Raw genomic sequence first — 21,958 nt, 5'->3', positions numbered from 1 at the left:
TGGATGGAATGTCCTATAAATATCAATTAAGTCCATCTTGTTTAATGTATCACTTAATGCTTGTGTTTGCTTATTTATTTTCATTTTGCATGATCTGTCCATTGGTGAAAGTGGGGTGTTAAAGTCCCCTACTATGATTGTGTTACTGTCAATTTCCCCTTTTATGGCTCTTAGAATTTGCCTTATGTATTGAGGTGCTCCTGTGTTAGGTGCATAGATATTTACAATTGTTATATCTTCTTCTTGGATTGATCCCTTGATCATTATGTAGTGTCCTTCTTTGTCTCTTGTAATAGTCTTTATTTTAAGGTCTATTTTGTCTGATACGGGAATTGCTACTCCAGCTTTCTTTTGATTTCCATTTGCATAGAATATCTTTTTCCACCCCCTTACTTTCATTCTGTATGTGTCTCTAGGTCTGAAGTGTGTGTCTTTAGACTGGATATATATGGGTCTTATTTTTGTATCCATTCAGCAAGTCTATGTCTTTGGGTTTTAGCATTTAATCCATTTACATGTAAGGTAATTATCAATATGTATGTTCCTATTTCCATTTCCTTAGTTGTTTTAGGTTTGTTATTGTAGGTCATTTCCTTCTGTTGTATTTCCTGCCTAGAGAAGTTTCTTTAGCTTTGTTGTAAAGCTGGTTTGGTGGTGCTGAATTGTCTTAGCTTTTGCATGTCTGTAAAGGTTTTAATTTCTCCATCAAATCTGAATGAGATCCTTTCTGGGTAGAGTAATCTTGGTTGTAGGTTTCCCTTTCATCACTTTAAGTATGTCCTGCCACTCCCTTCTGGCTTGCAGAGTTTCTGTTGAAAGGTCAGCTGTTAACCTTATGGAGATTCCCTTGTATGTTGTTTGTTGTTTTTCCCTTGCTGCTTTTAATATTTTTTCTTTCTACATAATTTTTGATAGTTTGTTTAATATGTGTCTTGGTGTGTTTCTCCTTGTATTTATCCTGTATGGGACTCTCTGCACTTCCTGGACTTGATTGACTATTTCCTTTCCCATATTAGGGAAGTTTTCAACTATAATCTCTTCAAATATTTTCTCAGTCCCTTTCTTTATCTCTTCATCCTCTGGGACCCCTATAATTCTGATGTTCCTGCATTTAACGTTGTCCCAGAAGTCTCTAAGACTGTCCTCAATTCTTATCATTCTTTTTTCTTTATTCTGCTGTGCAGTAGTTATTTCTTCTATTCTGTCTTTCAGGTCAGTTATCTGCTCTTCTGCCTGTTGTTATGCTATTGATTCCTTCTAGAGAATTTTTCATTTCATTTATTGTGTTGTTTATCCTTTTTTGTTTGCTCTTTAGTTCTCCTAGGTCCTTGTTAAACGTTTCTTGAATTTCCTCCATTCTATTTCCAAGATTTGGATCATGTTTACTATCATTATTCTGAATTCTTTTTCAGGTAGACTGCCTGTTTCCTCTTCATTTGCTAGGTCTGGTGAGTTTTTATCTTGCTCCTTCATCTGCTGTGTGTTTCTGTCTTCTCATTTTGCTTAACTTACTGTGTTTGGGGTCTCCTTTTCACAGGCTGCAGGTTCATAGTCCCCGTTCTTCTTGGTGTCTGCCCCCAGTGCCTAAGCTTGTTTCAGTGGGTTGTGTAAGCTTCCTGATGGAGAGGACTGGTGCCTGTGTTCTGGTGAATGAGGCTGGATCTTGTCTTTCTGGTGGGCAGGTCTGTGTCCGGTGGTGTGTCTTGGGGTGTCTGTGGACTTATGATTTTAGGCAGCCTCTCTGCTAGTGGGTGGGGTTGTGTTCCTGTCTTTTTAGTTTTTCGGCATGGTGGACACCAGTGTAGCCTGCTGGTTGTTAAGTGGAGGTGGGTCTTAACGTTGAGATGGAGATCTCTGGGAGAGCTTTCACCATTTGATATTACATGGAGCCAGGATGTCTCTAGTGGACCAATGTCTTGAACTTGCTTCTTCCACCTCAGAGGCACGTGTCCTGACACCCACCCTGAGCACCAAGACCCTGTCAGCCACTCAGCTCAGATGGAAAGGGAGAAAAAAAGAAATAAAAAAATAAAATAAAATAAATTTATTAAAATAAAAAATAATTATTAAAAAGTAATAAAAAACAAAAAAAAGGAAGAAAGAAGAGAGCAACCAAACTGAAAAACAAATCCACCAATGATAACAAGTGCTAAAAACTATACTAAAAAAAAAACAAAACCCGACAGAAGCCTAAGCCAAACGGTAAAAGCAGAGCTATCCAGACAAAAATCACACAAAGAAGCATACACATACACACTCACAAAGAGAAAAAGAAAAAAAAAAAAAAAAAAAAAAAAAAAAAAAATATATATATATATATATATATATATATATATATATATATATCGTTGCTTCCAAAGTCCACCACCTCAATTTTGGGATTATTCGTTGTGTATTCAGGTATTCCAAGATGCAGGGTATATCAGGTTGAGTTTGGAGATTTAATATACTGCGCCTGAGGCTGTTGGGAGAAATTTCCCTTTCTCTTCTTTGTTCACACTGTTCCTGGGGTTCTGCTTTGGATTTGGCTCGCCTCTGTGTGTAGGTTGCCTGAGGGCATCTGTACTTTGCTCAGACAGGACAGATTTAAAGTAGCAGCTGATTAGGGGTCACTGGTTTGCTCAGGCCGGTGACAGGGTGGGGGGCGGGGAGAGGTATGGAATGCGGAGAGAGACTGCCGTGGCAGAGGCCAGCATGAAGTTGCAACAGCCTGAGGCATGCTGTCTCTTCACCCCCACCCCCACCCCCGGGGAAGTTGTCCTTGGATCACGGCACCCTGGCAGTGGCAGGCTGCACAGGCTCCTGGGAGGGGAGGTGTGAAGAGTGACCTGTCCTTGCACACAGGCTTCTTGGTGGCTGCAGCAGCAGCCTTAGCATCTCATGTCCGTCTTTGGGGTCTGTGCTGGTAGCCACCACTCACACCTGTCTCTGGAGCTCATTTACGTGGTGCTCTGAATCCTCTCTCCTCATGCACCCTGAAACAATGGCCTCTTGCCTCTTAGGCAGGTCCACACTTTTTCCCGGACTCCCTCCCGGCTAGCTGTGGTGCACTAGCCCCTTCAGGCTGTGTTCAAGCAGCCAACCCCAGTGCTCTCCTTGGGATCTGACCTCCAAAGAAGCCTGAGCCTCAGCTCCCAGCCCCCACCTGCCCCAGCGGGTGAGCAGAGAAGCCTCTCGGGCTGGTGAGTGCTGGTCAGCACCGATCCCCTGTGCGGGAATCTCTCCGCTTTGCTCTCTGCACCCCTGTGGCTTTACTCTCCTCCATGGCTATGAAGCTTCCCCACCACCACCCACGTCTCCGCCCGTGAAGGGGCTTCTTAGTATGTGGAAACCTTTCCTCCTTCACAGCTCCCTCCCAGAGATGCAGGTCCCGTCCCTATTCTTTTGTCTCTGTTTTTTCTTTTTTCTTTTGCCCTACCCAGGTATGTGGGGAGTTTCTTGACTTTTAGGAGGTCTGAGGTCTTCTGCCAGCGTTCAGTAGGTGTTCTGTAGGAGTTGTTCCACATGTAGATGTATTTCTGATGTTATTTGTCAGGCGGAAGGTGATCTCCACGTCTTACTCTTCCGCCATCTTGAAGGTCTTCCCCTCGAAAGCAATTCTTTAAGGAGAAAACTATTAGTAATTCATAAAAGGTTTGTTTTTTAGCAGAGGGGGGTACTAAAACCCTGATAATTTGAGTTATCATATCACATACATTCTTAGGAACTAGAAAAGATGGTCTCCAGACTAGACCAAAACAAGATTTCGTCTTTTTAAAAGATAATCGGTCTCCTTCTTTTCTCCTTTCATGTGTTTGTTCTCAGTAGAAGGGACGTGGTAGGTGGGGAAGAAGAGTTGGGGGGCCTACCTACAGTATGGCTACAGAATATTAGACAAATAGAAGTGTTCCTTTCCTGGAAACGTGGGAACATCGGGAATGAGGGGAATGTAGGAGGGCAGAGATCTTGCAGAGTCCAGGAGAGTGGGTTTGGGGAGGGCTGTAAGCTCTGAGCAGAGTGCCCAAATAGGGAAGAAGGCAAGACTGCTGCATTTATGGAGAAGTGAAGTGTAAATGGTTAAGCAAATAAACTGCAGGTCTTGTCTAGAAATCTGACTTGGGACTGCCCACAGCTGGCTTTTACCTACTCTCCAAAGTACAGAGGCAACTTCATTGTAAGGGGCAGAGATTGGCAAACATTTTCCTTTTATGACACAACATAGGGTTCACCCAAACTTGCTACCAGAACATGAGTAGAAAGAGTAAAGATCCCAAAGCCTTAACTGGAACCATAGTTATAAACTTTTGCAAAGGAGACACACATATATTAAATAGCATTTCTTATATGAAGTTTTGTTTTATATAATATGTATCGTCTGGCTCAAATTCCTCTTTGTGCACTGAACCACTAACAGCAAATAATTTCTGTATTTAATTGTTCACCTAAACCATAAAATTGGGCTAAAGTCATCTCCTCCAAGAGACCACATCCTCCTGTACATATCAAATCACGGCACTTGCCATGCTATATTAAATTCCCTGTTACATGTCACCCTTCTTCCCTAAGCTCTGTGCATATGTGTCCTTCATCTTTATCTCTCTAGTGCCTCCCATGTGACCTGGCACAAGCTACACACTCAGTAAACATTTTTGTTATTAGATGGAACTGGATTACCCTTCCCTTCAGGATTCTGATAATGTGCAAAAACTCTTAGAAGAGGTAATACATTTCCAGGCTCTCACCTCTAACACTTGCAAAGACAAGAGCATAAATGGAGGTCCACATAGCATAGACCTAAATATTTATCATTTCTAAATCAAGCTAATATACTTTTTTTTTTTTTTTTTTTTGCGGTACGCGGGCCTCTCACTGTCGTGGCCTCTCCCGTTGCAGAGCACAGGCTCCGGACGCGCAGGCTCAGCGGCCATGGCTCACGGGCCTAGCCGCTCCGCGGCATGTGGGATCTTCCCGGACCAGGGCACGAATCCGTGTCCCCTGCATCGGCAGGCAGACTCTCAACCACTGCGCCACCAGGGAAGCCCAAGCTAATATACTTTTAAGTGAAATGTGTTCTATCGTCTTACCTCAAAAAGTCAACTTACTTTTGAGCTTCCCTGGTGGTGCAGTGGTTAAGAATCCGCCTGCCAATGCAGGGGACACGGGTTCAAGCCCTGGTCTGGGAAGATCCCACATGCCGCGGAGCAGCTAAACCTGTGCACCACAACTACTGAGCCTCCACTCTAGAACCCACGAGCCACAACTACTGAGCCCGCATGCCTAGAGCCCATGTTCTGCAACAAGAGAAGCCACTACAGTGAGAAGCTCACACACCGCAATGAAGAGTAGCCCCCACTAGCCACAACTAGAGAAAGCCCATATGCAGCAATGAAGACCCTATGCAGCCAAATGTAAATATTTTTTAAAAAAGAAAAAAAATAAACTTTCATATTGATACAATAAAAAAATTTGGACCAGTTATTTTTTAATATGCTGAAAGTTGGCAAAATATCAAAGATAACAATTGAATTATCAATATGCATATTTTGGTGTCCTAAGAGGCAATGTTTGTGTTTTCCAGTGAAGATACAAATAAGTCATAAATTATATTTTTCTTTCAGAAATGTATATTTTCACCTTTATTTCAGCAAAATGATTAATTATGCCATTATAATAAAATATTTCAAATATTTTGTGTTCTATTCACAGTGGCACCAAATAATACATTTCCCAAGTCACATGATGTCTGTTGTCTTTAATTTTTTCGTGTTTTAAAATATTTAAGCATATCTTTGAACTTTTAAAAATTTATTTTCAGCCTTTTTTTCTTCTCTGAGGTTACATGTTTTCTATCCAATCTCAGTTTACATGCACTCTTTTTAAAATTGAGATATAGTTGATTTACAGTATTAGTCTCAGGTGTACAACATAGTGATTCAAAACTTTTACAGATTATATTCCATTTATATTTTTTATAAAATATTGGCTATATTCCCTGTGCTATATTACATTCTGTGGCTTATTAATTTTATATATAGTAGTTTGTACTTCTTAATCCCCTACCCCTATCTTGCCCCTCCACCTTCCATCTTCCCACTGGTAACCACTAGTTTGCTCTTCCTATGAGTCTGTTGCTTCTTTGTTGTATTCATTCATTTGTTTTATGTTTTAGATTTTACCTATAAGTGATAACATATGGTATTTATCTTTCCCCTTCAGACTTATTTCCCTAAGCGTAATATGTTCCAGGTCCACGTTCTTGCAGATGGCAAGATTTCATTCTTTTTTATGGCTGAGTAATATTCCTGTGTGTGTGTGTGTGTGTGTGTGTGTGTGTGTGTGTGTGTGTGTACGTGTGTACACATCTTCGTTATCCATTCATCTGTTGATGAGCACTTAGGTTGTTGGCATATCTTGACAATTGTAAATAATGCTGTTGTGAACACTGGTCTGCATGTATCTTTTCAAATTACTGTTTTCATTTTCTTTTTTTTTTTTTTTTTTTTTTTTTTTGCGTTACGCGGGCCTCTCAATGCTGTGGCCTCTCCCGCCGCGGAGCACAGGCTCCGGACGCGCAGGCCCAGCGGCCATGGCCCACGGGCCCAGCCGCTCCGCGGCATGTGGGATCCTCCCGGACTGGGGCACGAACCCGCGTCCCCTGCATTGGCAGGCGGACTCTCAACCACTGCGCCACCAGGGAAGCCCTCATTTTCTTTGAATATATACCCAGGAGTGGAATTGCTGGATCATATGGTAGTTCGATTTGTAGTTTTTTGAGGAAACTCCATTCTGTTTCCACAGTAGCTGCACCAATTTACATTACCACAAACAGTGTACTAGGGTTCCCTTTACTCCACATCCTTGACAACATTTGTAATTTATAACCTTTTTGAACATAGCCATTTTGACAGGTGTGAGGTGATACATCATCGTGGTTTTGATTTTCATTTATCTTATGATTAGTGATGTTGAGCATCTTTTCCTGTGCCTGTTGCCATCTCTGTCTTCTTTGGGAAATTGTCTATTCACGTCTTCTGCTCAATTTTTTTAATTAATTTGTTTGGGGGTTTTTTGATGTTGAGTTGTATGAATTGTTTATATATTTTGGATATTAACCCCTTATCAGTCATACCATTTGCAAATATTTTCTCCCATTCAGTAGGTTTTAGCATTTTTGTTGATGGTTTCCTTTGCTGTGCAAAAGCTTTTAAGTTTAATCAGGTCTCATTTTTAAAGTTATGCTTTTGTTTCCTTTGGCTGTGAGACAGATCCAAAAAAATTATTAGTATGATTTATGTCATAGAACGTTCTACCTATGTTTTCTTCTAGTTTTATGCTTTCCAGTCTTACATTTAGGTCTTTAATCCATTTTGAGTTTATTTTTATATATAGTGTGAGAAAATGTTCTAATTTCATTCTTTTACATGTAGCTCTCTAGTTTTCCCTTTACTGATCATTGTGGTTATAGATGATTTTACTACTTTTGGTTTTTAACCTTCCTACTAGGTTTGTACATGGTTGATTTACCACCTTTGCTGGATACTTGCCTTTACCAAGGAGATTTTTCTTTCTGTAATTTTCATGTTTTTTGTTGTGGCCTTTTCTTTTTCACTTATAGAAGGCCCTTTAACATTTCTTGTACAGCTGGTTTGGTGGTGCTGAACTCTCTTACCTTTTGCTTGCCTGTTAAACTTTTGACTTCTCTATCGAATCTAAATGGAAGCCTTGCCTGATAGAGTATCCTTGGTTGTAGGTTTTTCTCTTTCATCACTTTATTTTCTGCTTAAAAGTCAGCTGATAGCCTTATGGGAGTTCCCTCGTTTCTTTTCCCTTACTGCTTTTAATATTCTCTCTTATATTCAATTTTTGCCATTTTAATTACAATGTGTCTTGGGGTGGTCCTCTTTGGGTAGATCCTGTTTGGGACTCTCTGTGTTTCCTGCACTTTGAGGTCTGCTTCCTTTTCTAGGTTAGGGAAGTTTTCAGCTATTATATCTTCACATACGTTCTCTGCCCCTTTCTCTCTCTTCTCCTTCTGGGACCTCTGTAATGTGAGTGTTAGAATATTTGATGTTATTCCAGAGATTTATTAAACTTTCCTCATTTCTTTTTATTCTTTTTTTCTTTTTTCTGTTCAGCTTTGGTGATTTCCACTGCTCTGTCTTCCAACTCACTGATCCGTTCCTCTGTATCATTTAACCTACTGTCAAGTCCTAGAAGTGTATTTTTCATTTAGTTATTGTATTCTTCATCTCTGTTAAACAATTTTAACTTGTGGATTAAAGACCTAAATGTAAGACTGGAAAGCATAAAACTAGAAGAAAACATAGGTAGAACATTCTATGACATAAATCATAGTAATAACGATAACATTTATATACTAATAACTCTGTTCTTCCATTCTTCTCCTGAGTTCTTTGATCATCTTTACAATCATTACCTTGAACTCTTTCTCAGATAGACTGCCTATCTCCATTTCAGTTAATTCTTTTTCTGGGGTTTTATCTTGTTCCTTTTTTGGACCATGTCTCTCTGTCACCTCATTTTGTCTAATTTGCTGTTTTTATTTCTATGTATCTGGTAGGTTGATTATGTTTCCTGACCTTGGAGAAGTGGCTTTTTGTAGGAGAAGTCCTATGTGTCTCAGCAGCCCACTCCTCACTGGTCACCAGAGCTGTATGCTCTAGGGGTGCCCCTATGTGTGTGGATCCTTCTCTTGTGGAGGGTAGACTACTGGGGGCAGTCTGGTAGGCATGGCTGGCTCCCAGTCTGGTTGGTTGCCAGGCCCATCCTTGCACAGCGGCTGCCAGTCACCTAGTTCATAATTTTGTCTGGGAGTTTGGTCTATAGGTACTAGTATATTACTCTTGTTTCTGTGTATAGATGTGTTTTTTCTGTGTCTCTGCCTCTTTCTTGGTTCTACAGATTGTCTTGAATTAATCATTGCTTAGATAATTTGAAAATGTTCGATTTGGGGTTGTGTTACCTCTTGTGTTTATTATTGGGATTTAAGTCCCTTTATAGTCAGGTTTGGAAAAGCAAGGATAACCTCAATTATCTTATAACAATCTAATTGCTTCAGTTAGTGTTTTCAGCCTGGAATATTAACTAAAGGGTGTTCCTATTATAAATTAAAGCCCTTAGCTTGAAGGAGGTTCACAGACCTCAACCAGAACTTCTCAGAGGACATTTTCAACCTACATATAGTTAGGGATATTTGGGGTTTGGTTGTGCCTATACTTAGAGCCAGAATTGGCCAACATATTAATATTGAGCAGAGATAAATGTGTTCAGTAACATTATTTTTGTCTCTATTCCCCAGTGCTATATTACTATATGTTCAGATCAAAGTAACAGTGTTAAGCTATACTTCTTGAGCAAGAGAGAGGAAAAAAGTCACATATTAGAAAATCCTGCTTTATGGGAAAAGAATCTAAAAGTGGAGATATATATATATATGATTCATTTTGCTGTACACCTGAAGCTAACACAACCTTGTAAATCAACTATACTCCAATAAAAATTTTTAAAAAAGAAAATCCTGCTAAATAAATGTCAAAAAAAGGTCACAGCGTACAAAATAATTTTTGCTGAACTTAAAAGCTGAAGAAGAAATCAGCTGGCTTAGAAGTTAAATATAGTTCTTCTCCTTAATTCTCTAAGTATTAAATATCCAGGCCAAAAATGCGATCTACTCATTCCCATTTCCAGTATTAATCAGGGATTATGCCTCCTAGTTTGATTCATGTTTTATTCATGCTTACAAGTTTTCATTCTTTCTGGCACTTTGCATCATGCTAAAAGTAGTCAAAATGTGAAAGCTTGCAGATAAATAGAAAAATGCTGATACATTATCACTCTTTAACTCACCAGAATTCTCACCTTTTTCAGGAAGGCACATTAGACCATTCAGTCATTTCTCATTACTGCCTGAGCTATTCTACATAGGACCTAACGGATGATTTTTTCATTTTGTAAACTTTCAGGTCTGTCTTTAGCAATTCAATTTGCTTTAACCTCAGATATGTTATTTTCTTCCTTTTTGAAATACGAATAATAAAAGTAGATTGGAACACAGCATTGTTGGCAAACCAAACTTTATTAAATATTTGATTTTATCTGTTACAGAACATGAAAAGCAGCGGTTATGCAAGAGTACTGATTATATGAATTTGCATTTCAAAGTGAAATGGTTTTATATTGAATATGTGCGAGAACTTCCTGCTTTCAAGGATGCCGTTCCTGAATATTCCTTGTAAGTAGTGATTTTCACCCCCCAAGTTTATTCTCAACTCATAGTCCTGTAAAACTAAACCTGAATTATGCAGCCCTAAAATCTCTTCACATAATCTTCATTTGAATGCTGACATTTCTGTCATAAAATTAACATTAAATGATTTGCTTACCTTTGGGAACCATATTTAATTGAATTGTGTTGCATTTTTCAAGTATGACTTACTTGGATATTCAACTCAAAGAGAAAGAAATACGTAATACATAATACACAATGGCTCACATGATGAAATTATTTCTTGTAAAAGTGCTTGAACTCAAATTTTGTTGGGAAAATGAGGGGTGCTTGTGTATTGATCTATATAATCCAAATTACTCTTTATTTCAAACCTAAAAATGTCTTAGATATTTATATTTCTAAAATACAAGTCATTATTAAACAGGTAACATTTTCAGAAACATGAATCTATCAGATACAATTGTAATCACAGATTTATAATACTCTGCATTTTATATTTGTCAGAATTCTGTTTTATTCTGTTGAGGGAGGGCTTCCAAATTCTAGGCACTGTGCCAAGTGTTGTAGGACAACAGTGAATAAAATAAAGGCCTCACCTTGAAAGGAGCTTATACTCAAGGAGATAGTGTAAGAACAAAAATCCTGCTAAAGCAAGGCAAATTGAAATAATTACTAATTCAAGTAATATGAGCAAAGTGCAATGGGGTCTCACAGAAGAGAGATACTACCCCATTTCAATGACTCTACACAGTATTTATGGATGGGATAGCATTTGATACAGACTTTGAAATGTTTGGGCTATGGCAAGAAAATGAAAGGAAAGTTATGAGCATAATTATGGAGGAAGGAATACATGGGCTATGGTCCATGGGAAATAGTTTCATTTCAGTGCAGTACAGGGTATCTTTACAAAATTAGTAGAAAGTAATGTAGGAAACGTGGTTTTGAACTAGATTATATAAATACTGTGAAGCGTTTACCACTTTCATTAGGCATTGTGGGGTTGGAAAAGGTAGAGAATGGAGCGGGGTAGGGAAGGGTATATATACATAATAGAGTGATTGTAGTAAAAATGTAAAGGATGAAGATGTATGGGAGAGAAATTTCAAAGATAGAATTTACAGAATTTGTCTACTGAAGACACATGAGGGTAAAAGAAAGAAGGAAGAGTTAAACATGCAGTACATGTGCCTAAGCGTTGGTAGTATCATTGACTGGGAATAGGGAAGTGAAAAAGGGAGCTATTTGCCAAGAGAATTCTGCTTCTGGCTCTGTGTAGACTAACTAAGCTACACTAACTTAAATCAGACTAACATGCTCACTGAAGACCAACTATAAAAGCAAAATAAAATTAAACAGTATCAGAGAGCAATTGAGGCAACCAGGGATTGAGAAGCTAAGGTCCCTGAGAAAAGAAGTGCATTGAGGTGAACCCTGTATTTGCTGCAGTTTCTCTCCAGTCCTCTCCATCTACACGCATTTACCAATTTGCCATATAAGTCATGGTGGTCAAATAGAGAACAGTAACCCAGAGTTTATAGTGCTCTCCCTGGGCTAGAGAAACAAACATTGGTGTTCAAGGCTCTGAAGGCTGCTTTGTCTTGTGGGACCAACATCCTAGAATAACGGGAACTACAGAGAAGTAAGTATAGCATGCTGCATGCAGTTTCTTCTTGAGGTATTCTCTGATTCTTAATCTACCCGTGTGTGGAGAGTGAGGCAGAAATAAACAAGTAGAAAGCAGGCACTAAGAGATTAAAAACCAAGCAGAGACTTCAGTAGTCTCACAATGCTGGGGAGATAAAAATTAGAAAGCAAGGCTTCCTAAGAAAGAAGAAGCATTATAAACATCCCAGGTTTTCAGGTGAGATCCCTGAAGGACTCTGTCCTAAAAATAAGGGCCAACTGGAAATAGCCCAGTCTAAAACCCAGTCTTTTCTAGATTCTGGTGATCTCCCTACATTCTGTCTACAAGAAGAAATTCAGATCCACTTTGGAGGAAATGATCAACCAAAGGTTCCACAATTTTTCATAGACAATGCACAATATTTAACAAAAGATTAAAGACTGCCAGGCAACAGGACCAAATGACTAGAATCCAAGAGAAAAAGAGAAATTAATCTTATCAGACATAGAGTTTGATGTGTATTTCAAGTTATGGGAGAATTTCAACAGAAAAATGGAACCTATAAGAAGAATAAAATGGACAATGTAGAACTGAAATAGGATGAAATTAGGAATGTGATAGGTGGACCTAATGGCAGAATATACATAGCAGAAGAGGGCTTAAAATAACTGGAACATATTTTTGAAGAACATATTCATATAAAAACATAGAAAAAAATACAAGATATAGAAAAAATAGAACAGGGATATATGGGACAAATTATAAAAAGGTCTAATGTACAAAGACCTGAGTTCCAGAAAAGGAGAAGAGAGAAACAGTACTAGAGCAGTGTGTGAAGAGTTACTAGATGTGGATTTTGCAAAACTGATGAAAAACATGAAGCCACATTCAAGAATTTCTGTAAATCCTAAGAAGGGTAAATGCAAGGAAAACTACCTGTAGGTACATCATAGAAAACTGCTTAAAATCAAAAAGAAGAAGAAATCTTTAAATGTACTGGGTCAAGAAAGGGAAGACACTTTACCTTCAAAAGGGCTGCAATAAAACAGTTGGCTGATTATTCAGTAGAAGTTACTGAAACCTGAATACAATGCAATGATATCTTTTAAGTGCTGAAAGAAAACAACTATTTAGAATTCTACAAGTGTCAAATGTAGCCTTCAAAAATAAAGGAAAATAAAAACATTTATATAACTGAGAAGTTGACAGGACTTATTTCCAGCAGACTCTCACCAAAAATATACTCTAAGCCTTCAGACAAGGAAAATGACTCAAGATTAAAATACAGTAATATAGTAAAGAATTACAATCATTAAAGAAGGTGAACAAATGTGTACATTTAAAACACATTAAAAACATAAAAATTGGGGCTTCCCTGGTGGCGCAGTGGTTGGGAGTCCGCCTGCCGATGCAGGGGACGCGGGTTCGTGCCCCGGTCTGGGAAGATCCCACATGCCGCGGAGCGGCTGGGCCCGTGAGCCATGGCCGCTGAGCCTGCGCGTCCGGAGCCTGTCCTCCGCAACGGGAGAGGCCACAACAGTGAGAGGCCCGCGTAACGCATAAAAAAAAAAAAAAAAAAAAAAAAAAAAAAAATAAAAATTAAAAAATAAACACATTAACTATATAAAATTTTAAAAATCTGTAGAATAAAATATACATAGGATTAGGACTACCCTGGTGATGCAGTGGTTAAGAATCCACCTGCCAATACAGGCGACACAGGTTCAATCCCTGGTCTAGGAAGATCCTATATGCTGTGGAGCAACTAAGCCTGTGTGCCACAACTACTGAGCCTGTGCTCTAGAGCCCATGAGCCACTACTGAAGCCCGTGCGCCTAGAGCCTGTGCTCTGCAACAAGAGAAGCCACCGCAATGAGAAGCCCATGCACCACAATTAAGAGTAGCCCCCACTCACCACCACTAGAGAAAGCCCGTGCACAGCAATGAAGACCCAATGCAGCCAAAAATAAATACTAAATAAACAAATAAATTTAAAATAGAAGACAGCAATAGCATGAAAAGGTAGAAGAGTGATACACTGAGTAAATACAAGATCCTTGACTTGTTTGAAAAGTGTAAAATACTCATTTTAAAAAGCTTTGACTATATCGTGGATGAGTATTATAATTTATAGTGTAACCCCTTAAGGTATAATATAATACTATGCATCAATAAGATAATGGGGAAGGGGAGGAGGATAAAACAACATTACATAAAAGTCAAGAAACGAGAATGAAAAGAAGGAAGAGCAAGTAGGAAACTGAGGGTGAGGGAAGCAAGATGATAGATTTAAAATTTAATGTATCAGAAAATTAAGTGTAATCATTAAATGCAAATAGATTAATACTCTAGCCAACAGGTATTGTCCTACTAGATAAAATAGCAAAACCCAAAATATCTTGCTTACAATTTATTCACCTAAAACATGAGTCTAGAAATGTTAAGTGAAAGGATGAAAAAATAATTGAAAGGAAAATCACACAGCTATCCTGATATTAGACAAAATAGGTTTTAAGATAAGAAATACTTTGAGAGAGAGAAATTTTTCATGATGATTAAAGGAGCAATTCAACAAAAAGATGGGAAAGATATCTAATGGAAAGATATCCCATGCTCTTGGATTGGAAGAATTAATATTGTTAAATGGCTATACTACCCAAAGCAACCTACAGATTTAATTTGATCTCTATCAAATTACCCATGACACTTTTCACAAAACTAATGATCACCCTAAAATTTACATGGAACCATGAAGGACCCGCGAATTGCCAAAGCAATCCTGAGGAAAAAGAACAAAGCTGGAGGCATAACCCTCCTAGACTTCAGACAATACTACAAAGCTGCAGCAATCAAAACATCGTGGTATTGGCACAAAAACAGACATATGGATCAATGGAACAGAATAGAGAGCCCAGAAATAAACCCACACATCTACGCTCAATTAATCTTTGACAAAGGAGGCAAGAATATACAATGGAGAAAAGACAGTCTCTTCAGGAAGTGATGTTGGGAAAGCTGGACAGCTACATGTAAATCAATGAAGTTAGAACACTCCCTCACACCATACAAAAAAAAAACTCAAAATGGCTTAAAGACTTAAACATAAAACATGACACCATAAAACTCCTAGAGGAGAACATAGGCAGAACATTCTCTGACATAAACCATAGCAACATTTTCTTAGGTCAGTCTCCCAAGGCGATAGAAATAAAAGCAAAAATAAACAAATGGGACCTACTCAAACTTATAAGCTTTTGCACAGCAAATGAAGCCATCAACAAAATTTAAAGACAGCCTATGGGATGGAAGAAAATATTTGCAAATGATGTGACCAACAAGGGATTAAATTCCAAAATATAAAAACAGTTCATACAACTCAATAAAAAAAACCAAACCACCTAATCAGAAAATGGGCAGAACAAATAAATAAATATCATTTTTCTTTTTGTTCAAACTTTAAAAATAAATAGGCAGAAGACCTAAATAGACAATTCCCCAAAGAAGACATAGAGATGGCCAACAGGCACATGAAAAGATGCTCATCATCACTAATTATTAGAGAAATGCAAACCAAAATGACAAAGAGGTACCACCTCACACTGGTCAGAATGGCCACCATCAAAAAGTCTACAAATAACAAATGCTGGAGAGGGTGTGGAGAAAAGGGAACCCTCCTTCACTGTTGGTGGTAATGTAAATTGGTGCAGCCACTATGGAAAACAATATGGGGATTCCTTAAAAAACTAAAAATAGAGTTGCCATATGATCCAGCAATCCCACTCCTGGGCATATATCTGGAGAAAACTCTAACTTGAAAAGATACATGCACCCCAAAGTTCATAGCAACACTATTTACAATAGACAAGTCATAGAAGCAGCCTAAATGTCCATTGATAGATGAATGGATAAAGGAAATGTGGTACATATATACAGTGGAATACTACTCAGCCATAAAAAGAATGAAATATTGCCATTTGCAGCAACATGGATGGACCTAGAGGTTATCATACTAAGTGAAGTAAATCAGACAGAGAAAGAAAAATATCATATGATGTCACTTATATGTAGACTCTAAAATATGATACAAATGAACTTATTTACAAAACAAACACTCATAGACACAAAGCAAACTTACGGTTACCAAAGGGGAAGGGGGAGGGAGGGATAAATTAGGAGTCTGGGATTAGTAGATACAAACTGCTATGTATAAAATAGATAAACAACAAGGTCCTACTGTGTAGCACAGGGATCTATATTCAATACCCTGTAACAAACCATAATGGAAAAGAATATGAAATAGAAAATATATATATATATATATATATATATATGAAACCATAACATACATAACTGACTCACTTTGCTATACACTAGGAACTAACACAGCATTGTAGATCAACTATACTTCAATTAAAATATTTCAAAAATAAAATTTAAAAAGATATTTCATTTCTAAATTTGTAGGTATCAAATGACATGTCAGCAAAATATATAAAGCAAAACTTGTCAGAAGTAAAATGAAAAATCAAATCTACAATTTGGAGATTATACATCTTTCAGAAACTGATTGAAGAATCAGACAAAAAATGTCATTAAGAAAAAAGACATTTCAACAACATGATATCTGTCCATCTATTTCTGGTCACCCAGAGTTTCCACAAATTTTCATAGATATTGTTTATACACATACACACACACACACACACACACACACACACACACACACAACCTATCTACAGTTATAACCAGCAATGAAAAAATACACATTGTTATCAGATGTACATGGTGCATTTACCAAAATAGACTATCTGATAGACCAAAAAGCAAGTATAATGAATTTTAAGAGATTGAAGCATATACTGTATGTTCTTGGACCACTGTGGAATTAAGCCAAAAATCAGCTCCAAGAAGATAACTAGAAAGTCACCAGATAGGGAAATTAAGCAGATACTCTAGATGATTCATAAGTCAAAAAACAAATCACAGTGTAGATTACACGATATTTTTAACTAAGTGATAAAATATGGCATGTCAAGACTTGCGGATTACAGCTAAAACAGTAAACAGAGGAAGATTTATAGCTCTAGTTCTATAAAGAGAAAGGAAAAAAGGCTATAAAAACAGTAATATAAGTTATCAGAAGAAATGTTTAAACGCCACTCAAGTCAAGAGAAAGTAGAAAAAGAAAATAAACAACATGACCTGGAATAAAAATAAAGTAGAAAATTTAAGGAGAAATTTAAAAGCCAAGTGTGTTTTTGAGAAGACTATAAAAATCAAAAAAACCTTAGGCCAGTGAAAAAAGATATGTCACAAATTACCATTTTCAGGAAAAGATGTCACTAAAGATGCTATAAAGATAAAAAATTATTAAGAGTATTTATGGTAGCACATTTAAAAGTTAGACAAAATGTACAAATTCCTTTAAAAAGAAAACTTACCAAGCTAGCATAGGAAAAAAGATTAAATCTGAGCGGGTCTATAACTATTTTAAAATTTGAATCCTTAAATAAAAATCATGTCACAATTAAAACTCCAGGCCCAGATGGCTCCAAATGGAATTCTTCCAACTGTTTAAGAAAGAATATCAGCACTGTTACACAAACTTTTCCAGAGAAGGCAGGAATACTTCTCAAATCCTTTTTGAGGTCAGCGTATCCTCACTACTAAAACCTATTGAGAACATGACAGGTAAGAATATTTACAGGCCAATTTGTCTCTGACCATAGTTTAAAAAAATAAATGAAATATTAGCCAGTAGAATTCAGTGGTCTATGAAAACAGTAATAGAACATGACCATGGGGAATTTATTCCTGGAATATGAGATTAAACATTTTAAAAGCAATGAATGTAAATCACCACATTTAAATTACGAAGGAGAAAATCGCTACAATCATTACACTAAATATATAACAATGATTAGATAAAATAGAACATTCATTTATTATAAAAATCTTTTATCAAGTGAGGAATAGAAGGGAACTCTCTTAATCTAATAAAAGACCCACCCTTCAAAAAAAAAGTGTACAAACATTCTCATGGATCAAATTTTGAAAACTTTCCCGGGATCAAGAATGACTGATTGTATATGTGTATAACTGAATCACTTTGCTGTACAGTAGAAATTAACACAACATTGTAAATCAACTATACTTCAGTAAAATAAATTTTTTAAAAAAGAACGAGACCAATAGCTGATAACGTCACTTTTATTTAACATTGTGCTAGAAGTCCCAGGCAGTACAATAAGACAAGAAAGAGAAAAGTATAATGGTTGTAAAAGCATATAATGATGCTATCCATATGTGTATATGACATATTTATACACCTAGAGAATTCAAAAGAAAGTATAGGAAAACTAATAGAATCTAAAAAGTGACTGTAGTAAGTTCATTGAATTTCTATGTGACAGCCACAGTTAGAAAATTACATATAAACAATACCGTTTGAATGGCATTATAACCGTGATAAACACATGTGATGAAAGGTGTGCGTGCCCTCTACTGAGGCAACTATAAAATATTACTGAGAGGATTACTTAAGATGAACGAAATAAAAATATACAATATTCCTAAAAAGATGCATTATTGTAAAGGAGGTAGTTCTCCCCACATTGACATACAGATTCAAAGCAATCCCATAAGGAGTCCCGCAGCTATTTTTGTGTAGATTGACAAGTTCATTCAAAAATATGTAATACGTAGAAATGCAAAGGGCTAAGACTAGCCATAGCAATCTTGAAGAGGAAGTAAAAAAGTTGGAGAAGGGCACTCAGTCATCAAGACTTATTCAAAAGTTAATTATTAATTGTATGGTGTGGTGCATGACAAGTAGACCAATGAAACAAAATAGTCCAGAAACAAATCCACACATTGCTGTTACCTGATGTGCTTCAAAGATGCCAACTCAGAGGAGTGGGGGAAAGGATGACCTTCTAAATAAATGGTGCTAGACAACTGTATATCCATACAGAATAAAGAACTTTGAAACTTAGACCATTCAAAAAACCCACCTATGGTGGATTGCAGATCACTAAAAGTTAAAGGTGAGCACCCAGAATCAGTTACAGGAGATGAGTCCTTGTAGATGAAAGCCAGATGGTAAAGCCCTAAGAAATGAGAGAATGGCACAATGGGGGACATAGCACACAAGATCTACATTTTACAGGATTTTGAATTGTAAAGGGAACTGTAGAGTGGGAATTGGGAACTAAGCATATTTGAGGCAGCATTGGAAGGGCCAAGAGAAAGGTAGAGATTGAAGGTAAAAGAGAAGGGGATATATATATATATACACATACATGTATATGGTACACTGCACAGCATGCAGGACCTTAGTTCCCCGATCAGGGATTGCACCCATGAACCTGTACCCCATGTAGTGGAAGCTTACTTGGACTCCTAACCGCTGGACTGCCAAGGAATTTTGAGAAGCGGATATGTTTGAGAAGTGAAACTAAAGGTCTTCAAGGTAGCAGAACTAGAAAAAGAGAATGAAAAGAGATTTTTGGTCCTGAATTACTCTCCGATAAGAAAAGAGCAGTATTCACTGTGAATAATGTGCAAATGACATCTTTTATAGTATGCAGTACTATCGATTTTTTTTTTTCAGGTGGTTTGAACCTTTTGTCATGCAGTGGCTAGATGAAAATGAAGATGTGTCAATGGAGTTCCTTAATGGAGCCCTGGGAAGAGACAAAAAAGATGGAGTGAGTTTAAATGACTTTCAGATTGCTTATTGTCAAGATTCATTTACACTGCTCACTTTTAAGCTAATGGGAATTTTTAGGCTTATTGCTATTAATCAAGTTTACTTTTAATCCTCTCATTACCAAAATATAATTAAAACACAATTTTAAATGCTGATAAGAACCCTAGGGAATTGCTTTTAAAAAAAATCGATCACCCTTTTGCCCCAAGATTCTTTACTCCTTGAATTGGTCTGAATCTACAAGTTCAGTGGGCTTATACAAAGCTCCCCTGTTGTTCTGGAACCCTTCCAGGATTCCAAGATTAGGAACAGACACCCTCCCAATCCCTCTGGAGCAAATCAAATGTCTTGAGCCACAATCGGCTTGCTAAACCATCCTAATGCCTGTGGGGAATGAGAAATTGAAAGAACCAGTCCCTCAATTCAGTAATGGAGAAACCAATTAATAGCAACCTGCCCCATGATATTAGTTTTACTACACTTTCCAGAAAAGGAGATGGATGATTTTAAAATGAGCAAGCATTTTATTACTGGGAAATGAAAGTACATGATATAGGAGATTGAGCTGTTTTTGTGAAATAATGAAGATTCCTTCCACAGTCCCTCTAAAGTACGCTTATGAGGATGGTTTCACCTTCTCTCCCCTCAGTTCCAGCAGACATCTGATCACGCACTGTTTTCTTCCTCTGTGGTTGATGTCTTTGCTCAGCTTAATCAGAGCTTTGAGATTATTAAGAAACTGGAATGCCCCAATCCTGAAGCATTATCTCACTTAATGAGAAGATTTGCAAAGGTAGGTTAAATGGAATGAATCCTTCCTTCGCTGGGACTATGGCATGTTGTTATTTTCCTGCACAGAATTTGAAAAATGCTGTTGTTTTGTAGCATTAGTCTTGTCTGACTACTACCCCAATTTAATTTTCTAATTCCAGTAAAAATAGGCTGTTTCAGGTATGTCATCTAACTCTTTTTACCCTTCCTGTTTCCTAAGTATGGATTTATCATCTTAAAAAATCTATTATTCACATGAATGACTCAGTCATTTGTAATTGATGAGACTACCATAGGTGGCCAAATTAATTTCTATTTCAGCTTTGTAGCTGAAAATAAATCTTGGAATTTCATATTCAAACTGCAGGTATTTTTTTTTAATCAGTACTACGATAAAAAGTGTTTGAACTTGGAGTAATGAGAACTGAGTTCTAACTTCAAATCAGCCAATAACTGTAGTGTGAGTCTGAGCAGTTCCCTTGATTTTTTTTTTTAACGTCTTTATTGGAGTATAATTGCTTTACAATGGTGTGTTAGTTTCTGCTGTATAACAAAGTGAATTAGCTATACGTATACATATATCCCCATATCCTCTCCCTCTTACGTCTCCCTCCCACCCTCCCTATCCCAGCCCTCTAGGTGGTCACAAGCAAGGTCACAAAGTCGCTTGATTTTTATGAGTTTAATTTTCTTTGTTGGCAAATTGATTTTGAGCAATCAGATTCCTCTGAAGACCTCTTCCTCCTCTTACTGTCTAAGAAGGCTTGCAGAGTACTTACTATTTTGCAAAAGTTTCTGGGGAAGTATAAGAAATAAAAAATGCTGTCTCTGGCCCTTCAAATCTTTATATATATATATATATATATATATATATATATATATATATTATATATAATAATCAAGACCACATGACATGAACTAATTGGGAGATGGCATGAAGAGGGCCACAATTCAATCTCAAGCACAGTAGAGCGCACAGTAAGTTGAGCGGAAGGAAAACTAATGAGAGCTGAAATACAGTTTCCCTGGGAAAACAGGGCTCATTCAGCCTAAAAAGGTGAAGTTAGAAAAGTATTGTAAGCCACGGGAATAGCAGGAACAAAGGGAAAGGAAAAGCTGAGCATGACGTGAAGAGCAGGGAGAAACAATCCTCTGGCAAAAAACCAAAAAAAAGGAAAAGAAAAGGGAAAAAAAAAAATCTGTTCTGGGAGAAGTAGTGGGGAATGTTAGGAGAGTGAGGATGGGTCCAGATCTTGAAGAGCTCTGCTTCCCAGGCTGAGAAGTTTATACTTAATCTTTTGAACAGTTTAAGAAACAGTGAATATTTGGAGATTTTGAATCACGGTAGTGATATGACAAATGTAGGGATGTAGGGCAATGACCTACACACCCCTATGCCTGACGGCCCTAAGCATAAGCCTGGCTTCATGGGTTGGATGATGGCAGAGGTTTCAGCTGGCTGTTTATTTGACATGGGCTTACTCTTTGCCTCACTTGCACAATTTACTAGCCACTTTAAGAGATGTAGTCATGAATAAGCACAATCTGACCTCAAAAAACCTATAATGAGATGGCCAAACCTATAAACAACTATGAAAAAGTCAAATGCTATAATCGGGGT

General features: G+C 37.4%; 1 protein-coding gene across 2 annotated transcripts in view; it reads left to right on the top strand.

Moving 5' to 3' along the window:
• Positions 1-21,958, top strand: part of UNC13C (unc-13 homolog C) — a 586,631-nt gene that overhangs the window by 466,857 nt on the left and 97,816 nt on the right. For both annotated transcript variants that reach the window (XM_032622977.1, XM_032622978.1), the window contains 3 exons: positions 10,105-10,231; positions 19,468-19,564; positions 20,216-20,359. In XM_032622977.1, the coding sequence (XP_032478868.1) occupies positions 10,105-10,231; positions 19,468-19,564; positions 20,216-20,359 (368 nt within the window). The remainder of the gene's footprint in view (positions 1-10,104; positions 10,232-19,467; positions 19,565-20,215; positions 20,360-21,958) is intronic.

This window comes from Phocoena sinus, chromosome 2, assembly GCF_008692025.1.
Source record: "Phocoena sinus isolate mPhoSin1 chromosome 2, mPhoSin1.pri, whole genome shotgun sequence".
Classification (NCBI taxonomy): Eukaryota; Metazoa; Chordata; class Mammalia; order Artiodactyla; family Phocoenidae; genus Phocoena; species Phocoena sinus.
The sequence above is the reverse complement of the archived record's forward strand: the minus strand, read 5'-3'. Positions and strand labels throughout refer to the sequence as shown.